At 36.3% G+C, this 17,377-nt stretch overlaps 1 protein-coding gene across 1 annotated transcript; it reads left to right on the top strand.

The window, feature by feature from the left end:
* Positions 1-10,950: 10,950 nt before the first annotated feature.
* On the top strand, positions 10,951-17,377 carry LOC115414568 (putative peptidyl-tRNA hydrolase PTRHD1). Its single transcript, XM_030127787.1, has 2 exons — positions 10,951-11,176; positions 16,533-17,377. Exons 1-2 carry the CDS (start codon positions 10,967-10,969, stop codon positions 16,701-16,703), a joined length of 381 nt encoding a protein of 126 aa, XP_029983647.1. The 5' UTR covers positions 10,951-10,966; the 3' UTR covers positions 16,704-17,377.

The raw sequence follows: 17,377 nt of genomic DNA, 5'->3' as shown, positions 1-17,377 counted from the left end.
ACGGTTATTTCCTTACAAAAGCTCAAACACAGCGGTACAACGGCTCATTTTTACATATTCTGGATGTGTTCTCCCAAACCTTTGCAGATTTTTAAACCATTTGTCCCCTCGCTCTTTGCTCGGTCTTTGTTCTCCACCAGCGTCTGATCCCCGGGCGTCGGTTAATAACCCTCCTCCTCCTCCGACACCAACAGCGATCTGCGATTAACAGACGTGACCCCTTCAGTTCTGCGGGTATTAAAAGGTTTAATATGTTTAATGCTCGAGGAGGCTTTCATTAGACAACAATGAATCTGGGAGTGGATTATGAGCAGGAAGAAGAGCAGGTTTATTTCTATCAGGATTATCGCATTAGTGCATCCGTCCTAAACAGTGAGAAGAATTTCAAGTCTGCAAATCTGTAACTACCAACACTTAAACCCATTTAGAAAAGAAACGCAACAACAGCTGTGTGTTAATGTGTCAGATTATTCCGATTCAGTTTCCTTTGTTTTCATTCAAACACGTTAAAAAACGTGAAGGAATAAATAATCATAATAAAGTCATAATAAATATACAACAAATAATCTAACAGCAGTACTTAAAACTGCTTTATTATTATTATTATTATTATTATTATTATTATTATTATTATTATTATTATTATTATTTTATATTAAATAAAAACCAAATCAATGAATAAATCTACGGAAGAGGATTAGGGTCACTGGAAAAAATTAAACTCAAATTAAGGTCCAATATATATTTTTTCCATTATTATTAAGAAAAAAAGTCAGAATTCTGACTTGTTTTCTCAGAGTTCTCATTTTAATCTCAGAATTCAGACTTTTTTCTCAGAATTCTGACTTTTATCTCAGAATTCTGTCTTCAATCTTGGAATTCTGACTTTTTTTCTTGGAATTCTGACTCAGAATTCTGACTTTAATCTTGGAATTCTGACTTTAATCTCAGAATTCTGACTTTTTTTCTTGGATTTCTGATTCGGAATTCTGACTTTAATCTCAGAATTCGGGTAATTTTTGTTTTGTTTTTTTCCAGTGGCTCTAATCCTCGTCCATATAAAATCAAGTTAAAGTTTGACATGTTATTATTTTTTTTGTTTTATTTTTTTAAATTTATTATCATGTTAAATTAAATAAATAAAGTGTGACCTATTGACTGAGGTGCAGAGTCCATATCAATAATCAATGAAACTTTAATGTATTTTAGCACAAACTCAACTCCTCAAAACTCTTCCTTCTTCTTCCTTTTCTTTCTCTTAGCACATGAAGTTAACTTTAAATAATATATTGTAGAAAAATAACCAAGTCTACATCTTAATTTGTCTGGAAACAATCACACAAGAGTGTTCCATTATTTTTATTTATCTTGAATAATAGGCTACAAGTTATCTGTGAAAAAGTTGGATGCAAATAGCGCATCGCATTCATATTTTATAGAAGAAGAAGATTCACCATGTGGAAAATAAACTTGATTTATTGGGCTGAATAAATATAAAACGTGCCTTTAGGAAATAAGTCTATCACAAACAATGAGGAATAAAGGGTTTGTGCCTAAAATGTAAATATGAGCCCGAGGCTACGGCGCTGTTTGTTTAAGACGGATCCAATTAAAAGCCAAGAGGAGCTGCAATAGGTGTTAGTGTGGATAGATGCAGTCGACCTCATTAGTCCAAACTTTGGGGAACAACATGGTTCCCCTGGAGGACACGAGTCAGGAAGGAAGAACAGCGAAGAGACCGCGAACAGACCAAAGGAGGAAGTTAATAGAACCAATGAGGTTTGAGATAATCTGTGACCCACGGGGGGTTTACTTTGGATTCATCTGGAGCTTTTGTTCTAATATCAGTTTAGTTTGAATTCACTTTTAACCCTTAAAGACCCAAACATCCAACACCGACCAGAACCATCTACTGATCGGAACTGTTTAATACCTGTTGATCCACTAATTCTGTCAATACATGGAAATAACTGGTGTAAATACAGTTCTTCATCTTTTCATGGTCATCAGATATGAACCATTTGGACGTTCAGAGGCTCCGTAGTTACCGTGGAAACACCGTCATCTTCTCCAACATTGATTCCCCAGTAAAACCCATGGAGTTGGATCAATGACAGTGGATGGACACACTGGGTTTTATCTATATTATTAAATAAAATTAACATAAATGAATAAATAACCAACAAAATAGACTAAAATGAAGCAAAAAAAAAAGAAAAAAATAAGCAACGAAATGAACAAAAACAGCCAAATACGGAATAAAAGGAACAAAAATGTATTTTAAAAAATTAACAAAATAAATAACATGAACAAAATAAGCTACAAATAAAAAAAAAAACCTGAAATAAATAAATGTAAAAAATATACAAGAAAATGAACTAAAACACATAAACTAAATAAAATGAACAAAAGCAAATAAAAAATACAACTAATAAATAGTTTCTATAAAATAAGACACAAAATGAACAAAAACAGCCAAAGTAATGAACATGAACAATATGGATAAAACTTGAAACATTGATTCACCAGTAAAACCCACGGAGATCAGTGACAGTGGATGGACACACTGGGCTTATATATATTAAAAAATAAATAAAATGAACAAAATTTAATTAAAAAAAAAAAAAAAAAAACTACACAATGGACTAAAATGAAGTAAAAAAGAGTAAAATAGGCAACAAAACAAACAAAACAGCCAAAGTACTGAATAAAAAGAACAAAAATTAATTTAAAAGAAACTCAACAAAATAAGTAGCATGAATAAAATAAGCTACAAATGGTACGAAATTGAAATAAAGTAAATAAAAGAAATGTACAACAAAATGAACAAAAACACATAAAATGAGCAAAAACAAGTAAGAAAATTTACAAAATGAGAAATACTATCTATACAATAAGCAACAAAAGAAACAAAAACAGCTAAAGTACTGAATAAAAGGAACGAAAATGAATAAAAAAAAACCCCAACAAAATGTAACATGAACAAAATAAGCTGCAAATGGAACAAAATTGAAATAATACATAAAAAAATAGGCGACAAATTGAACAAAAACACACAAAATAAATAAATGAGCAAAAATAAATAAGAAAGTTTACAAAATAATAAATCATACCTATAAAATAAGGAACAAAATTAACAAAAACAGCTAAAGTACTGAATAAAATGAACAAAAATGAATTTTTAAAAATTAACAAAGTAAGTAACATGAACAAAATTGAAATAAATACATTAAAAAATAGATGACAAATTGAAAAGAAACATAAAATAAATAAAATGAGCAAAAGCTGATAAACTTTACAAAATGATAAATAACATCTATAAAATAAGAAACAAAATGAACAAAAACAGCCAAAATACTGAACAAAATGAACAAAAATGAATTTTAAAAAATCAACAAAATAAGTAACATGAACAAAATAAACTACAAATGGAAAAAAAATTGACAAAAAATTTAATAAAAAAGTAAACAACACAATAAAAAAAAAAACTCATAAAATAAGCAAAAACAAATAACATCTATAAAATGAGCAACAAAATGAACAAAAACAGCCAAAGTACTGAATAAAATGAACAAAAATTAATTTAAAAAATCAACAAAATAAGTAACATGAACAAAACTGAAATAAATACATTAAAAAACAGACAACAAATTGAACAGAAACACACAAAATAAATAAAATGAGCAACAACTGATAAGAAACTTCACAAATATAATAATATCTATAAAATAGGAAACAAAATGAACAAAAACAGCTCAAACTGAGTAAAATATAAGCTGTAGTTGAAGGTTCAGTGTGTTTTAGTGCCATCTAGTGGTGACCATATGTATTACACTGTTCTTTTTTCACTCCACATTCATCCTGTTTATTCACAGGATAATTAATGCACCATAACACTGGATGAACCTGACAGAAAACATAAAGACGATGAATATGAACGTTCTGATCGACTGAAACATGACGACTCTATGAATATTCTATTTCTGTCGTTTGATCCTCCGTCCTCCTACACACTGCATCTGGAAATAATATTTAAATCAAATAACCTAGAAACGGTGAAAATTACAGAAATATATAAAAGAAAAGTCTGTTACAAAAAATAACGTGTTCTGGTAATTATTCTAATGTGATGATACATTTTATTATATAATATTTTGATTATCAGAATGAAAGTTTTTTAAAAAGTAATCAGATTACTTGTATTTTGTTCCATTAATGGACGTATATGAACATTTACAGAGTTGAACTGACAGTTGAAAGCAGCAGAGTTTCTTCTTTGTCTGTTTCTTTTCAGTTCATGCTGTATTTGTTCCTGTATGTGAATAAACAGGTGTTGGTGGTGCTTTACTGCCCCCTGCTGCTCATCAGGCTCAACTGCCAGACACAGAAACTTCAACCACTGCATTAATAGTGTGATTATTTTCCTTTAATGAAAACTAATGAGATACTAGTGGAAGCAAAACAAAAAAAGATATTTACATGGTGCAATAAGTTATAATTAATTCATTTCACACATAATTATTGGGGTTTTTTTTTTCTCAATTTGTTTGAAGATGACACGAGGCAAACTGTTTTAACTCTGCGTCTATATTATATGTTACGTCTTTGTTATTAATGTTTTTGAAGATAAAGCACTGTAATGATAAGACTTTTTTTTTATTTATTCATTTATTTATTTAACTTTATTTAAAAAAGCATGGAATTTACACAAAATGAATAAAATCACTCAAAAGATAAATATGTGAATAATTTTAGGTTTGTTTGATTTAATTTGGACTATTGGTGATGACAAAAGAAATAAAAGAAAACCAAAGAAAAAAGGACCAAATCAGCAATTACCAAAGAAAATGAAAGCGCTAAAAAAAAAAAGATCCAATAATGTGGGGACCCTAGTGGTTTTCTAATCCACACATGTGGGTTTTTCAGCAGACTCAGTCTCATTCCAGGTTTGTATGTAACCCATCGTCGTCCACTCGCGTTACATGCAGAACTTGAAACCTTTAAACACATATAAATTAATGATTTTTTCTCAATTTGTTTGAAGATGACACAATGTAAACGGTTTTAACTCTGCACTCTATAGTATGTGTAAGTCTTTGTTATTAATGTTTTTGAAGATAAAGCAGCTGTAATGATAAGACAGGGTTTTTTTTTAATTTATTCATTTATTTATTTACTTTATTTAAGAAGCATGGAATTATACACAAAATAAATAAAATCACTCATGACAAAGACATAGAAGATAAATATGTGAATAATTTTAGGTTTGTTTTATTTAATTTGGACTGCAGTGACGACAAAAAAGAAAATAAAAGAAAACAAAAGAAAAAAAGGACAAAATAAGCAATTACCAAAGAAAAATGAAATGCTAAAAAAAAAAAAAAAAAAAGATCCAATAATGTGTGGATCCAAGTGGTTTTTTTAATCCACACATGTGGGTTTGTCATCAACCTCAGTCTCATTCCAGGTTCTGCATGTAACCCATTGTGTCCACTCGTGTTACATGCAGAACTTGAACATTTAAACACATAAATTAATGATTTTTTCTCAATTTGTTTGAAGATAACACAATGTAAACTGTTTTTAACTCTGCGTCTATAGTATATGTTAAGTCTTTGTTATTAATATTTTTGAAGATAAAGCAGCTGTAATGATAAGACAACTATTTTTATTCATTCATTTATTTATTTAACTTTATTTAAGAAGCATGGAATTGTACACAAAATGAATAAAATCACTCATGACAAAGACATAGAAGATAATATGTGATATGTCTATTTCATCAACTTGAGCTGTTAATAAAAATACCAAATACTCAATAACTGTCACATTTTTTAACCCTTTAAATGCTGTGTTAGTAATGTAAACAAACCATTTTTTTGGATGCAAAAAACACAAAAAAAAATTTTTTTTTTCAATATACTATATAAAAAGTGGATCACATATTATTTGATTTTTTCATCCTGGCATATGTCGATGATTAACTCCAACACTGGTTAATTTACATGATTATTTTTGGCGCTAGGTCAAATGTTCAAAAATACTAGCATCTGTCACCAAGTGTGCGTAAAATGCACACCTATAAATCAAACTATTAAATATTATATATTGATTTATTTTTCTGCTCTAATTTGATTTTATTTTTGTAAATCCAGGTCAGCCCTAATCATACAGATCAAATGTTAGAAATAGTGCGTTTTACACACACTTGGCAGACAGATGCTAGTCTGGTCATTTTCTTTTGTTTACAATGTTCACAGTTTAGTTGGTGGACAGAATTTAAAGATCATGCACAAATGAACAACTTTTGAATTCTAATTTTATTTAAACTGTGAAAATAATATGAAGTTTTTAACAGGAAGTATAAAGTGTGCCTAAAAAGCACACCCGGATACCGGAGGGTTAAGGAATATTTTCAGGACACAATTATCCATTCAGGCAGTTTACTTACTTCAGTCCCATCAGTTTATCCTATTGTCCTGTCAGACATGATCACATTCACACAGCGGTACTGAACTGCAGCCTTCACACTGGAGCATCGTCTGTTAGCAGAAGAAAAGTTCATGAACGGCAGCAGAACCGCTTCCACAAATGGAGTATGGAGGCAGGGATGAAGAATTCAAAGTAGAGAGGCTCAAATCTCCCAGCATGCCTCACAACATTTGAATACAGGTGTAAAATTGTGCCGAGTAGATAGTCAGGTCATGTTTGTGTTCATTTGGTGAGTTTGGTGATCGGGTCTGTGAAGGCTGAGGAGAACCCGTACAAACGCCCTCCTGTGATGGAACATCGATGGGACGCAGAACGTGTATTATATAGAACAGGGCTGTCAAACATGCGGCCCACCAAAGGGTCCAGTTCGGCCCCTGGGATGTTTTTGCCAAGTGCAAAAATTCCACACTCTTGAATTGAGTTAAGCAAAAAAAGTAGCTTGAATTAAGGAAAAAATCTTGAATTAAGCCAAAAAAATAATTTCAATTAAGTAACAAAAATTCTTCAATTAAGACAAAAACAATCTCAGATTTAGCAAAAAAACTTGAATTAAGCCAAAAAAAATCTTTAATTAAGTAAAAAAAATCTTGAATTAAGCCAAAAAAAACCTTCAATTAAATTTAAAAAAATCTTCAATTAAGCCATAAAACAATCTCAGATTTAGCAAAAAATCTTCATTTAAGCCAAACAAAAATCTTCAATTAAGTGAAAAAATCTTCAATTAAGCAAAAAAAAATCTTCAATTAAGTAAAAAAAAAAAACTTGAATTAAGCCAAAAAAAATCTTTAATTAAGTAAAAAAAAATCTTGAATTAAGCCAAAAAAAAACTTCAATTAAATTAAAAAAAATCTTCAATTAAGCCAAAAAAAATAAAAAATTCAATTAAGTAAAAAAAAAAATCTTCAATTAAGCCAAAAATAATCTCTGATTTAGCAAAAAATCTTCAATTAAGCCAAAAAAATCTTCAATTAAGTAAAAAAAATCTTCAATTAAGACCAAAAAAATCTTCAGTTAAGTTAAAAAAAAAAATCTTGAATTAAGCCAAAAAAAACCTTCAATTAAATTAAAAAAAATCTTCAATTAAGCCATAAAACAATCTCAGATTTAGCAAAAAAATCTTCATTTAAGCCAAACAAAAATCTTCAATTAAGTGAAAAAATCTTCAATTAAGCAAAAAAAAATCTTCAATTAAGTAAAAAAAAAAATCTTGAATTAAGCCAAAAAAAATTTTTTTTTCAATTAAGTAAAAAAAAAAGTTCAATTAAACAAAAAAAAAACATCTTCAATTAAGTAAAAAAAAAAATCTTCAATTAAGCAAAAAAAAATCTCAAATTTAGCAAAAAAAATCTTCAATTAAGTAAAAAAAAAAAGTCTTGAATTAAGCCAAAAAAAATCTAGAATTAACAACTTAATTTTTTTTCTTTGCCCTAGTGCACAAAATAACATTAAATTATGAAAACATTTACAAACTATCCTGTAACAATAAAATGTGAATAACCTGAACAAATATGAACAACCTGAAATGTCTGAAGAAAATTCAGTACAATTTTAACATTTTTTCTGCCTGTTCCTCAGTGTTTAGTGTCTGTAGATCTGATCCATATGCCATGGAGAAATGAGAAGTTGAGGAATAGTATTGTTAAAATTGCACTAAATTTTCTTACGTTTTTTAATTTAAATGTCAGTTTTTTTCAGGGTTATTTTTTATTTTATTTTATTTTTTTATTTTGGATAATTTATAAAGTAACTATTTTCATAATTTAATGGATTTTCCACTAAAACAAAGACAAAAATTTGCAGTTGTCATTATTTAAAGGTAATTCTGTTATTATTTTCTGGTCCGGCCCCACTGCAGATCAAATTTAGCTGAATATGGAACTGAACTAACATGAGTTGGACAGCCCTGATACAGAAGGATTCAAACTATACTCACATATTTGACATAAAAGCAGATCTGTACATAGGCATTTTCTCTGGAAAAGTGCGCTAATCAAACACGGTTATCATGATAATTAGAATTTTAGCTGTAATACTAACTGTCTGCGATTTTTCCACAGTTTATCGTTATACCGGTAATCGTTACATCCTTATCTGGGACACATGGTTTCTGCTGTTGGTCCAGTTTGAACCTGTTCATGTTTCTGTCTCTAACTGTGTGTTTTTCACTGTCTCCGGTCCTGGTCCTGATCCTGGTTGTGGTCCTGATCCTGGTCCTGGTTCTGGTTCTGGTTCTGGTTCTGCTCTCCTGAAGCCCTCCTGAAATGAAGGACTCCATCGACTCCCCGGACGCTCAGCGCCAGGAGTGGTTCGCCCAGTACTTTTCCTTTTGATCGACCACAAACCTGCAAAACACAAGGATTCAGCATGTCAACCAAAAAATACAAAAAAATAATAAAATAAATTTAAAAAAATTATTAAAAATACAAACCAAAAAAAAAAAGAGTTAAAAACACACACACAAATAAAAAAAAAAAAACTGTTCAGACTATTGTTCTTTATTGTCATTGATAGGTTTGGGATCAATTCGCTTTAGATTCAGTCGACTAAAGCTGTACTTCATGGTCTGATTACGTGTCAATGAACGCACAGAAGCTGATGTCATGAACTTTCACTTTGGTCCAAATGTGATGATCGTCCATCTGTCGTCGGCTGAGGTGAACCTGAATTGAACCAAATGTCATCACTCTGATCTGATTTGATTGTTATCGATTGTTTTCACTGTGGACGAGTTCGTCTCTTAAGTACAGTGACGACGATCATCAGTATGTTCGATGTTTCTTTGATTAATTCCTTTTTTTTCTCTTTATTTCTCGGAACTAGAAAAATAAAACTGAGTGGTGCATAATCATGCTGCTAAACGCCATCGTGGGACTCCAGTAAGAAATATATATAAAGAATATACGGTAGGTTATTGTGCTCATAAAGCATCTTAGACTAGGACGGCTGATCTAAGACCAGCTAGACCCCCCCCACCCCCGTTCATGGTGGCGTTGGCTGAGGCGCCGCCGATCCTGGGTCAGTTCCCTCGTCGGTTCTGCTGATCCCGGTTCTGCTGATCCCGGGTCAGTTCCTGGTTGGTTCTGCTGATCCCAGGTCAGTTCCTCATTGGTTCTGCTGATCCCGGGTCAGTTCCTCATTGGTTCTGCTGATCCCGGGTCAGTTCCTGGTTGGTTCTGCTGATCCCAGGTCAGTTCCTCATTGGTTCTGCTGATCCCTGGTCAGTTCCTGGTGGGTTCTGCTGATCCCGGTCAGTTCCTCGTGGGTTCCGCTGATGCCGGTTCAGTTCCTGGTCCGGTTCTGCTGATCCCGGGTCGGTTCCTACGTCGTTCTGCTGATCCCGGGTCAGTTCCTCGTGGGTTCCGCTGATGCCGGTTCAGTTCCTGGTCGGTTCTGCTGATCCCGGGGTCAGTTCCTCTTCGGTTCCGCTGATCCCGGGTCAGTTCCTTGTCGGTTCTGCTGATCCTGGGTCAGTTCCTGGTGGGTTCTGCTGATCCCGGGTCAGTTCCTCTTCGGTTCCACTGATCCTGGTCAGTTCCTGGTGGGTTCTGCTGATCCCGGGTCAGTTCCTGGTGGGTTCTGCTGATCCCGGGTCAGTTCCTGGTGGGTTCTGCTGATCCCAGGTCAGTTCCTGGTGGGTTCTGCTGCGTCTCTGTGAACTAACGGGTCGGGCTGGTTTTAGGGCGGCGCCATCACGGCCGGTTTGTTACAGCTGCGTAGAAGTTCCAGCAGATTTTGGTAGAATCTTCAACTGTTTGTATGGTCGTCTGTCTAAAACACAGATATAATGATGTCTCACCAATTTTAAAAACAAAAATAGCATATTTTATATTTATATTATAATGTGTATGCTTAATAAATAATTATTGTGACATTTATCTGTTTGTCCTGTGGTTTTTTTTTTTTTACATCAGTGGATGAAACGACGAAGAACATGAACAAGAACAACATGGAACGAATGAATGTGAGATTATGAGACTGAGGAGCGGAGGAAAAAAGACCACTCCTTCTCCTCCTTCTTCAATGTTAGATTGATTTAAAAAGTTAACAAAATGAGAAAAAAGTGAACAAAAATTAAAAAACATAAGCATCAAAATGAGGTAAAAACAAAAATATGTGATAAAATTAGTGAAAAATGAACAAAATGAGACAAAATTGATTAAAAAATGAACAAAATAGGCAAGAAAATGGACAAAAACAAATAAGTAGCACAATTAAAAAAGAGGATAGATAGATAGATAGATAGATAGATAGATAGATAGATAGATAGATAGATAGATAGATAGATAGATAGATAGATAGATAGATAGATAGATAATCTCTCTCTCCACTGTTTCCATATTTAATGTGTGTGTGTTGTTCCCTCCTCCTGCCTCCAGGGGGCAGTGTGTGTGTGTGTGTGTGTCATATTGCGCATGCTCCACAGCAGTTGAACCGGAACATAAACAGACCACATCCTCTTCCGGTCCGGCTGAACATGGCTGCTTCAGGAGCGGGGTCTCCCGGCCGGCTGGTCCAGTACGTGGTGGTCCGCTCGGACCTGGTCCACAGTCTGTCGTGGCCTCTGGGGGCCGTCATCACGCAGGCGTGTCACGCAGCCACCGCCGCCGTGCACGTGCACTACGCAGACCCGGACACGCAGCGGTACCTGTCCGACCTGGACTGTATGCACAAGGTGGTCCTGGGGGTAAGAGCCGGTCCGACCTGGACTGTATGCACAAGGTGGTCCTGGGGGTAAGAGCCGGTCCGACCTGTGGGAGCCGGTGTGGGAAAAAATACGGACCTTGTAAAATTTGGACCTATTTGGAATTTGCGCATGCGCGAGCGCAGCCTTACCGGATGTCAGGTTCAGCGACCCCTAACCCCTAACCCTAACCCCTAATCCTAACCCTAACCCTAACCCCTAACCCCTAATCCTAACCCTAACCCAAAGCGCACAATTCTACTCGCAAGGTACTTATTTCATAAGCCTCGCTGAACCTGACATCCGGTAAGGCTGCGCTCGCGCATGCGCAAATTCCAAATAGGTCCATATTTTACAAGGTCCGTATTTTATGCCACACCTGTTCACAGGGTGGAGACCGGGTTTAGACTAGGTTTAGACCAGGTTTAGACTGGGTGTAGACCATGTTTAGACCGAATTTAGACCAGGTTTAGACCGGGTGTAGACCAGGTTTAGACCGGGTGTAGACCAGGTTTAGACCGGGTGTAGACCAGGTTTAGACCGAATTTAGACCAGGTTTAGACCGGGTGGAGACCAGGTCTAGACCGGGTGGAGACCAGGTTTAGACCAGGTTTAGACTGGGTGTAGACCATGTTTAGACCGAATTTAGACCGGGTGTAGACCAGGTTTGGACTAGGTTTAGACCGGGTGTAGACCAGGTTTAGACCGGGTGTAGACCAGGTTTTGGACCGGGTTTAGACTGGGTGTAGACCAGGCTTAGACCGGGTGTAGACCAGGTTTAGACTAGGTTTAGACCAGGTTTAGACTGGGTGTAGACCATGTTTAGACCGAATTTAGACCAGGTTTAGACCAGGTGTAGACCAGGTTTGGACTAGGTTTAGACCAGGTTTAGACCATGTGTAGACCAGGTTTAGACCGGGTGTAGACCAGGTTTAGACCGGGTGTAGACCAGGTTTAGACCAAGTTTAGACCGGGTGTAGACCAGGTTTAGACTGGGTGTAGACCAGGTTTTGGACCGGGTTTAGACTGGGTGTAGACCAGGCTTAGACCGGATGTAGACCAGTTTTGGACTGGGTTTAGACTGGGTGTAGACCAGGTTTAGACCGGGTTTAGACCAGGTTTGGACCGGGTTTAGACTGGGTGTAGACCAGGTTTAGACCGCGTGTAGACCAGGTTTGGACGGGGTTTAGACAGAGTTTAGACTGGGTGTAGACCAGGTTCAGACTGGATGTAGACCAGGTGTAGACCAGGTTTGGACCAGGTTTAGACTGGGTGTAGACCAGGTTTAGACCGGGTGTAGACCAGGTTTAGACCGGGTTTAGACCAGGTTTGGACCGGGTTTAGACTGGGTGTAGACCAGGTTTAGACTGGGTGTAGACCAGGTTTAGACCGGGTTTAGACCAGGTTTGGACCAGGTTTAGACCGCGTGTAGACCAGGTTTGGACGGGGTTTAGACAGAGTTTAGACTGGGTGTAGACCAGGTTCAGACTGGATGTAGACCAGGTTTGGACCAGGTTTAGACCAGGTTTGGACCGGGTTTGGACCGGGTTTAGACTGGGTGTAGACCACGTTAGACCGCGTGTAGACCAGGTTTAGACCAGGTTCAGACTGGATGTAGACCAGGTGTAGGCCAGGTTTGGACCAGGTTTAGACCGGGTTTAGACCAGTTTTAGACCGGGTTTAGACCAGTTTTAGACCGGGTTTAGACCAGGTTTAGACCGGGTTTAGACTGGGTTTAGACCAGTTTTAGACCGGGTTTAGACCAGTTTCAGACCGGGTTTAGACCGGGTTTAGACCAGTTTTAGACTGGGTTTAGACCAGGTTTAGACTGGGTTTAGACCAGGTTTAGACCGGGTTTAGACCAGGTTTAAACCGGGTTTAGACCGGGTTTAGACTGGGTTTAGACCAGGTTTAGACTGGGTTTAGACCAGGTTTAAACCGGGTTTAGACCAGGTCTAACCCATAAAGGCCCAGTGCTGCTGTTGTGCTGAATTCTGCTCCCTGCTGAAAACTGCATCTCCATCCTGTAGTTGTTTTTTTTTTGTTGCAGTATCTGTTTTATTTATATTTTGTGTGATCTAAGATTTAATTTTTGAAAGTTTTATATACCTTACAGTTTGCACATTCTTTAATATTAAACAGATAAAAACACATAATTGTAATATCTACAGTATTATTAATTACTTGCTACACAGCTGTGATGGTGTTCAGAGGTTGACTAACCCATTCATTTCAGACCCCACAGTCAGAAAGGACACAAATGAATGAGCTGGGGTGGGCCGGGGTGGGCCGGGGGCGTTGGTCAGCTAATTGGGACAGGGTGAATGTGGTGCACCTTGTCCTCTTCATGGCTGGCTTAGGAAGGGGGAGCGGTTTTCAGCATAAAAATAAAAGCATTACAGCAGGGTATAGCCTTTAAAAAATAGATATTTATTATTCTGGCAGTCAAAACTATTAAAACTCAATGATTTGGTGAATTTTTACACAGTTCAACTTCTACATATAAAGCCAATAAAAATCAACTACCAGCCAACATACAAAAACTATTTGCCCATAGAGAGGGGGGCTGTAACCTGAGGGGATGTGGGAATTTCACAGGAAAGTGTGAAAAGTGTGTGTGTGTCAGTGTGTGGGGTCAGGCTTTGGAATGGGTTGGGGGTGGACCTCAAGCACTGTCCAAATATTCAGAAATTCAAAAAAATGTACAAAGAAATGTTATTTTCACAATATCTGGCTCAAGGAAGGGTGTGATCATGAACTGGATTTTCAGGTTGTTCTATTGTACGGTGTGTGTGTGTGTGTGTGTGTGTGTGTGTAAACATGGGGGTACAGATGTGTGTGTACAGCAGTAGACATAAGCTGGTGTGTATGTGACTGTATGTGTGTGTAGAAGTATATGCAGATAATCACAGTCTTATGTTTACAGGGTGGGGAAGCAAAATGTACAATATTTTGAGGCAGGGATTGAAAGACAGTGTATGACCAGTTAGTTTATTGAAAGTCATGAGAATTTATTTGCCACAAGAAAATGTACATAATAGAAAATGTTTTTATTCTATGTGTCCTCCTTCTTTCTCAATAACTGCCTTCACACGCTTCCTGAAACTTGTGCAAGTGTTCCTCAAATATTGGGGTGACAACTTCTCCCATTCTTCTTTAATAGTATCTTTAAGAAAGTGGACATTGCTGTGTGATGTTCTATTGGTGCATGTTCTAAAACGTCCCAAACAGCAGAATCCAGAGGGTTTAGATCTGGGCTAGAAGGCGGACATAAACATGATTCCCAAAAATTGCTAAAGTTGGATTTGTTGCTGTTGTCAACAAGTGTTTTGGTGTTCTTGTGTAAGATTTTAACTTCAAATCCTATTTTACTGCATTTCTAACGCTCTTGTTGTCTACCTCAAGTTCAATTGCCATTTTTCTCATGGATTTGGTTGGATCCTTTAGGATTTTGGATTTGAGAGCTTTAATAAAAGCTCTGGTACGTTTTTTGTTGCTTCCTCCACTTCCAGACTTTCTGGTAATAGTTTTGCTCATAGTCATTCTCTTCTTTCCATTAGAAACAGTCTTTATGGACACTCCAACTGTTTCTGAAATCTCCTTTGGTGTGACGAGTGCATTCAGCAAATCACACACTCTGACGTTTGTTTTCCTGATTACTCATATGGGCAAAAGTTTCTGAAAAGGTATGGATAATAGTGTTAGGTATGATTATGACATCAGCATATGTTTGGGTTCAAAACAGTTGACGTAGTGCCTGCTGAGAAAAAACAACTACATGTTCCTTGTACATTTGGCTTCCCCACCCTGTATATGCAGTGGTTCAGCACTAACAGTCTGAGGACTGGAATCAGCGGTAGGACTGGATAAGCACTGGCTTCTTCCTACTCCCTTTCAGGCACAACAGTTGTTCTTTTTTTTTCTATTATTTGATTTTTTTTTTGTGTATTGTTTATCATTATTATTATTTTTATTTTGCTATTGTTTGATTTTTTTTATTTGTGTATTATTTATTATTATTTTTATTTTTGTTTCACGTTTTGTATTATGTCTGTGTCTGAAATAAACCAACCTAAACCTAAACCTAGATAAACTTATAAAACATAAACAGTAACTTTTTCAGTCAAATCTCTCATTAAATGACTGTTTCCATGGTAACTACGGAGCCTCTGTACATCCAAATGGGTCATATCTGATGACCATGAAAAGATGAAGAACCAGTTATTGACATGTATCGATAGGATTAACGGATCAGCAGTTATTTAACTTTTTATATTTATTTTATATATTTGTGTCTGTAACTGTTTAATGTACTGCTGCCCATCTTAGCCAGGACACTTTTGGAAAAGACATGTTTAATCTCAATTAGGTTTTCCTGGTGAAATAAAGGTAAATAATAAATAAATAATATCAGTAAATGATTTTGGTCACCAGTGGGTCTCTATGGGTTAAATAATAATTCATATTTACCAGTGTTGGTGTTAATCATTGACATATGCCAGAATGAAAAACAGTTTTTTGTAAAGTAATCCAATTTTATGTCGTATATTGGAAAAAAAAAGTTTTTTGCATAAAAAATATAGTTTGTTTATATTTCAAACATAGCATTTAAAGGGTTACAGGGTGGGGAATCCAAATGTACACTGAACATTTAGTTGTTTTTTCTCAGCAGGCACTACATCAATTGTTTTGAAACCAAACATATACTGATGTCATAATCATACCTAACACTATTATCCATACCTTTTCAGAAACTTTTGCCCATATGAGTAATCAGGAAAGCAAACGTCAAAGAGTGTGTGATTTGCTGAATGCACGAGATTTCAAAAATAGTTGGAGTGTCCATAAAGACTGTTTCTAATGGAAAGAAGAGAATGACTATGAGCAAAACTATTACCAGGAAGTCTGGAAGATACTATTAAAGAAGAATGGGAGAAGTTGTCACCCCAATATTTGAGGAACACTTGCACAAGTTTCAGGAAGCGTGTGAAGGCAGTTATTGAGAAAGAAGGAGGACACATAGAATAAAAACATTTTCTATTATGGACATTTTCTTGTGGCAAATAAATTCTCATGACTTTCAATAAACTAATTGGTCATACACTGTCTTTCAATCCCTGCCTCAAAATATTGTACATTTTGCTTCCCCACCCTGTAAACATATGACAGTTCTTGAGTATCTGGTGTTTTTGTGTACAGCTTAAGTTAATAAAATACAAATCATTTAAAAGCTTAAAAACAAATTCTATGTCAAACCTTCTGACATGACTTCAGCGCTGTGCAGATGACACTCTTCTGGAGGTTAAAGGGCTTCTATGGGTCAGATACCAGAGGGTTAAACGTGCGTCTGTGTTTTCAGGCTCCAGATGAAGCTGCTCTGTCCGGTTTATCCCAGACCCTGACTCAGGCCGGCGTGGCCCATAAACTGTGGATCGAACAGCCGGAGAACATCCCCACCTGCCTGGCCCTGAAGCCCTACCCCAAAGACGCCGTCCAACCGCTGCTGCGAAAGTTCAAGCTCTTCAAATGACCCCGGGGGCTACGGACGAACGGGTTGGACATACGGGGGGGGGGGGCAGACGCCTGGAGGTAACAGCCATGAGGAAGACGAGGTGTGATGGGCGTCAGAAAACGAAGACTGTTGGACACTACAGCATGTAATGGAACGAAACAGACGCTGCAAATCCTGTAAGAACGTCAGGGTTTTGAGAAAATAAAACAGGAGACGAGGATACATGTGTCTGTAAAAAGAAAAACATACAAGATAAGTTTGAATTGTTGCCAAAAAAATCTGAAGTCTGAAGTTTTAATTCTAATTCTGGGACATTCGTTCACTGTTAAAATAGAAATCCTGCTGGACTGGAGGTGTGGTGCACTTTCTTTGACCACTCCCCCTTTACGTCATCAGCCTAATCTGAATAAATGACCCTGAACTGTGGGGTGTGATGGAAACGCAAAGCACACCGATGACCAGGAATTCTTTTACCCAGGTAAATAAGTTCCTGGTAATAAAAGTTCCTGGTATTTTGATGGAAAAGGGTCTAATGACTTAAATTCCGTGGAATGTGTTGTTTTAAAGCTGAACTCTGTCACATTATCGTCTGCGTTGTCATTTCCTGAACAGGTGAATGAACCGGTGGCTTTACACTTGGACTGTTCACGGTTTATTTTACTTAAATGAATAAAGTCAAATTGGAGAGAGAA

This window comes from Sphaeramia orbicularis, chromosome 24, assembly GCF_902148855.1.
Source record: "Sphaeramia orbicularis chromosome 24, fSphaOr1.1, whole genome shotgun sequence".
Classification (NCBI taxonomy): domain Eukaryota; kingdom Metazoa; phylum Chordata; class Actinopteri; order Kurtiformes; family Apogonidae; genus Sphaeramia; species Sphaeramia orbicularis.
The sequence above is the reverse complement of the archived record's forward strand: the minus strand, read 5'-3'. Positions and strand labels throughout refer to the sequence as shown.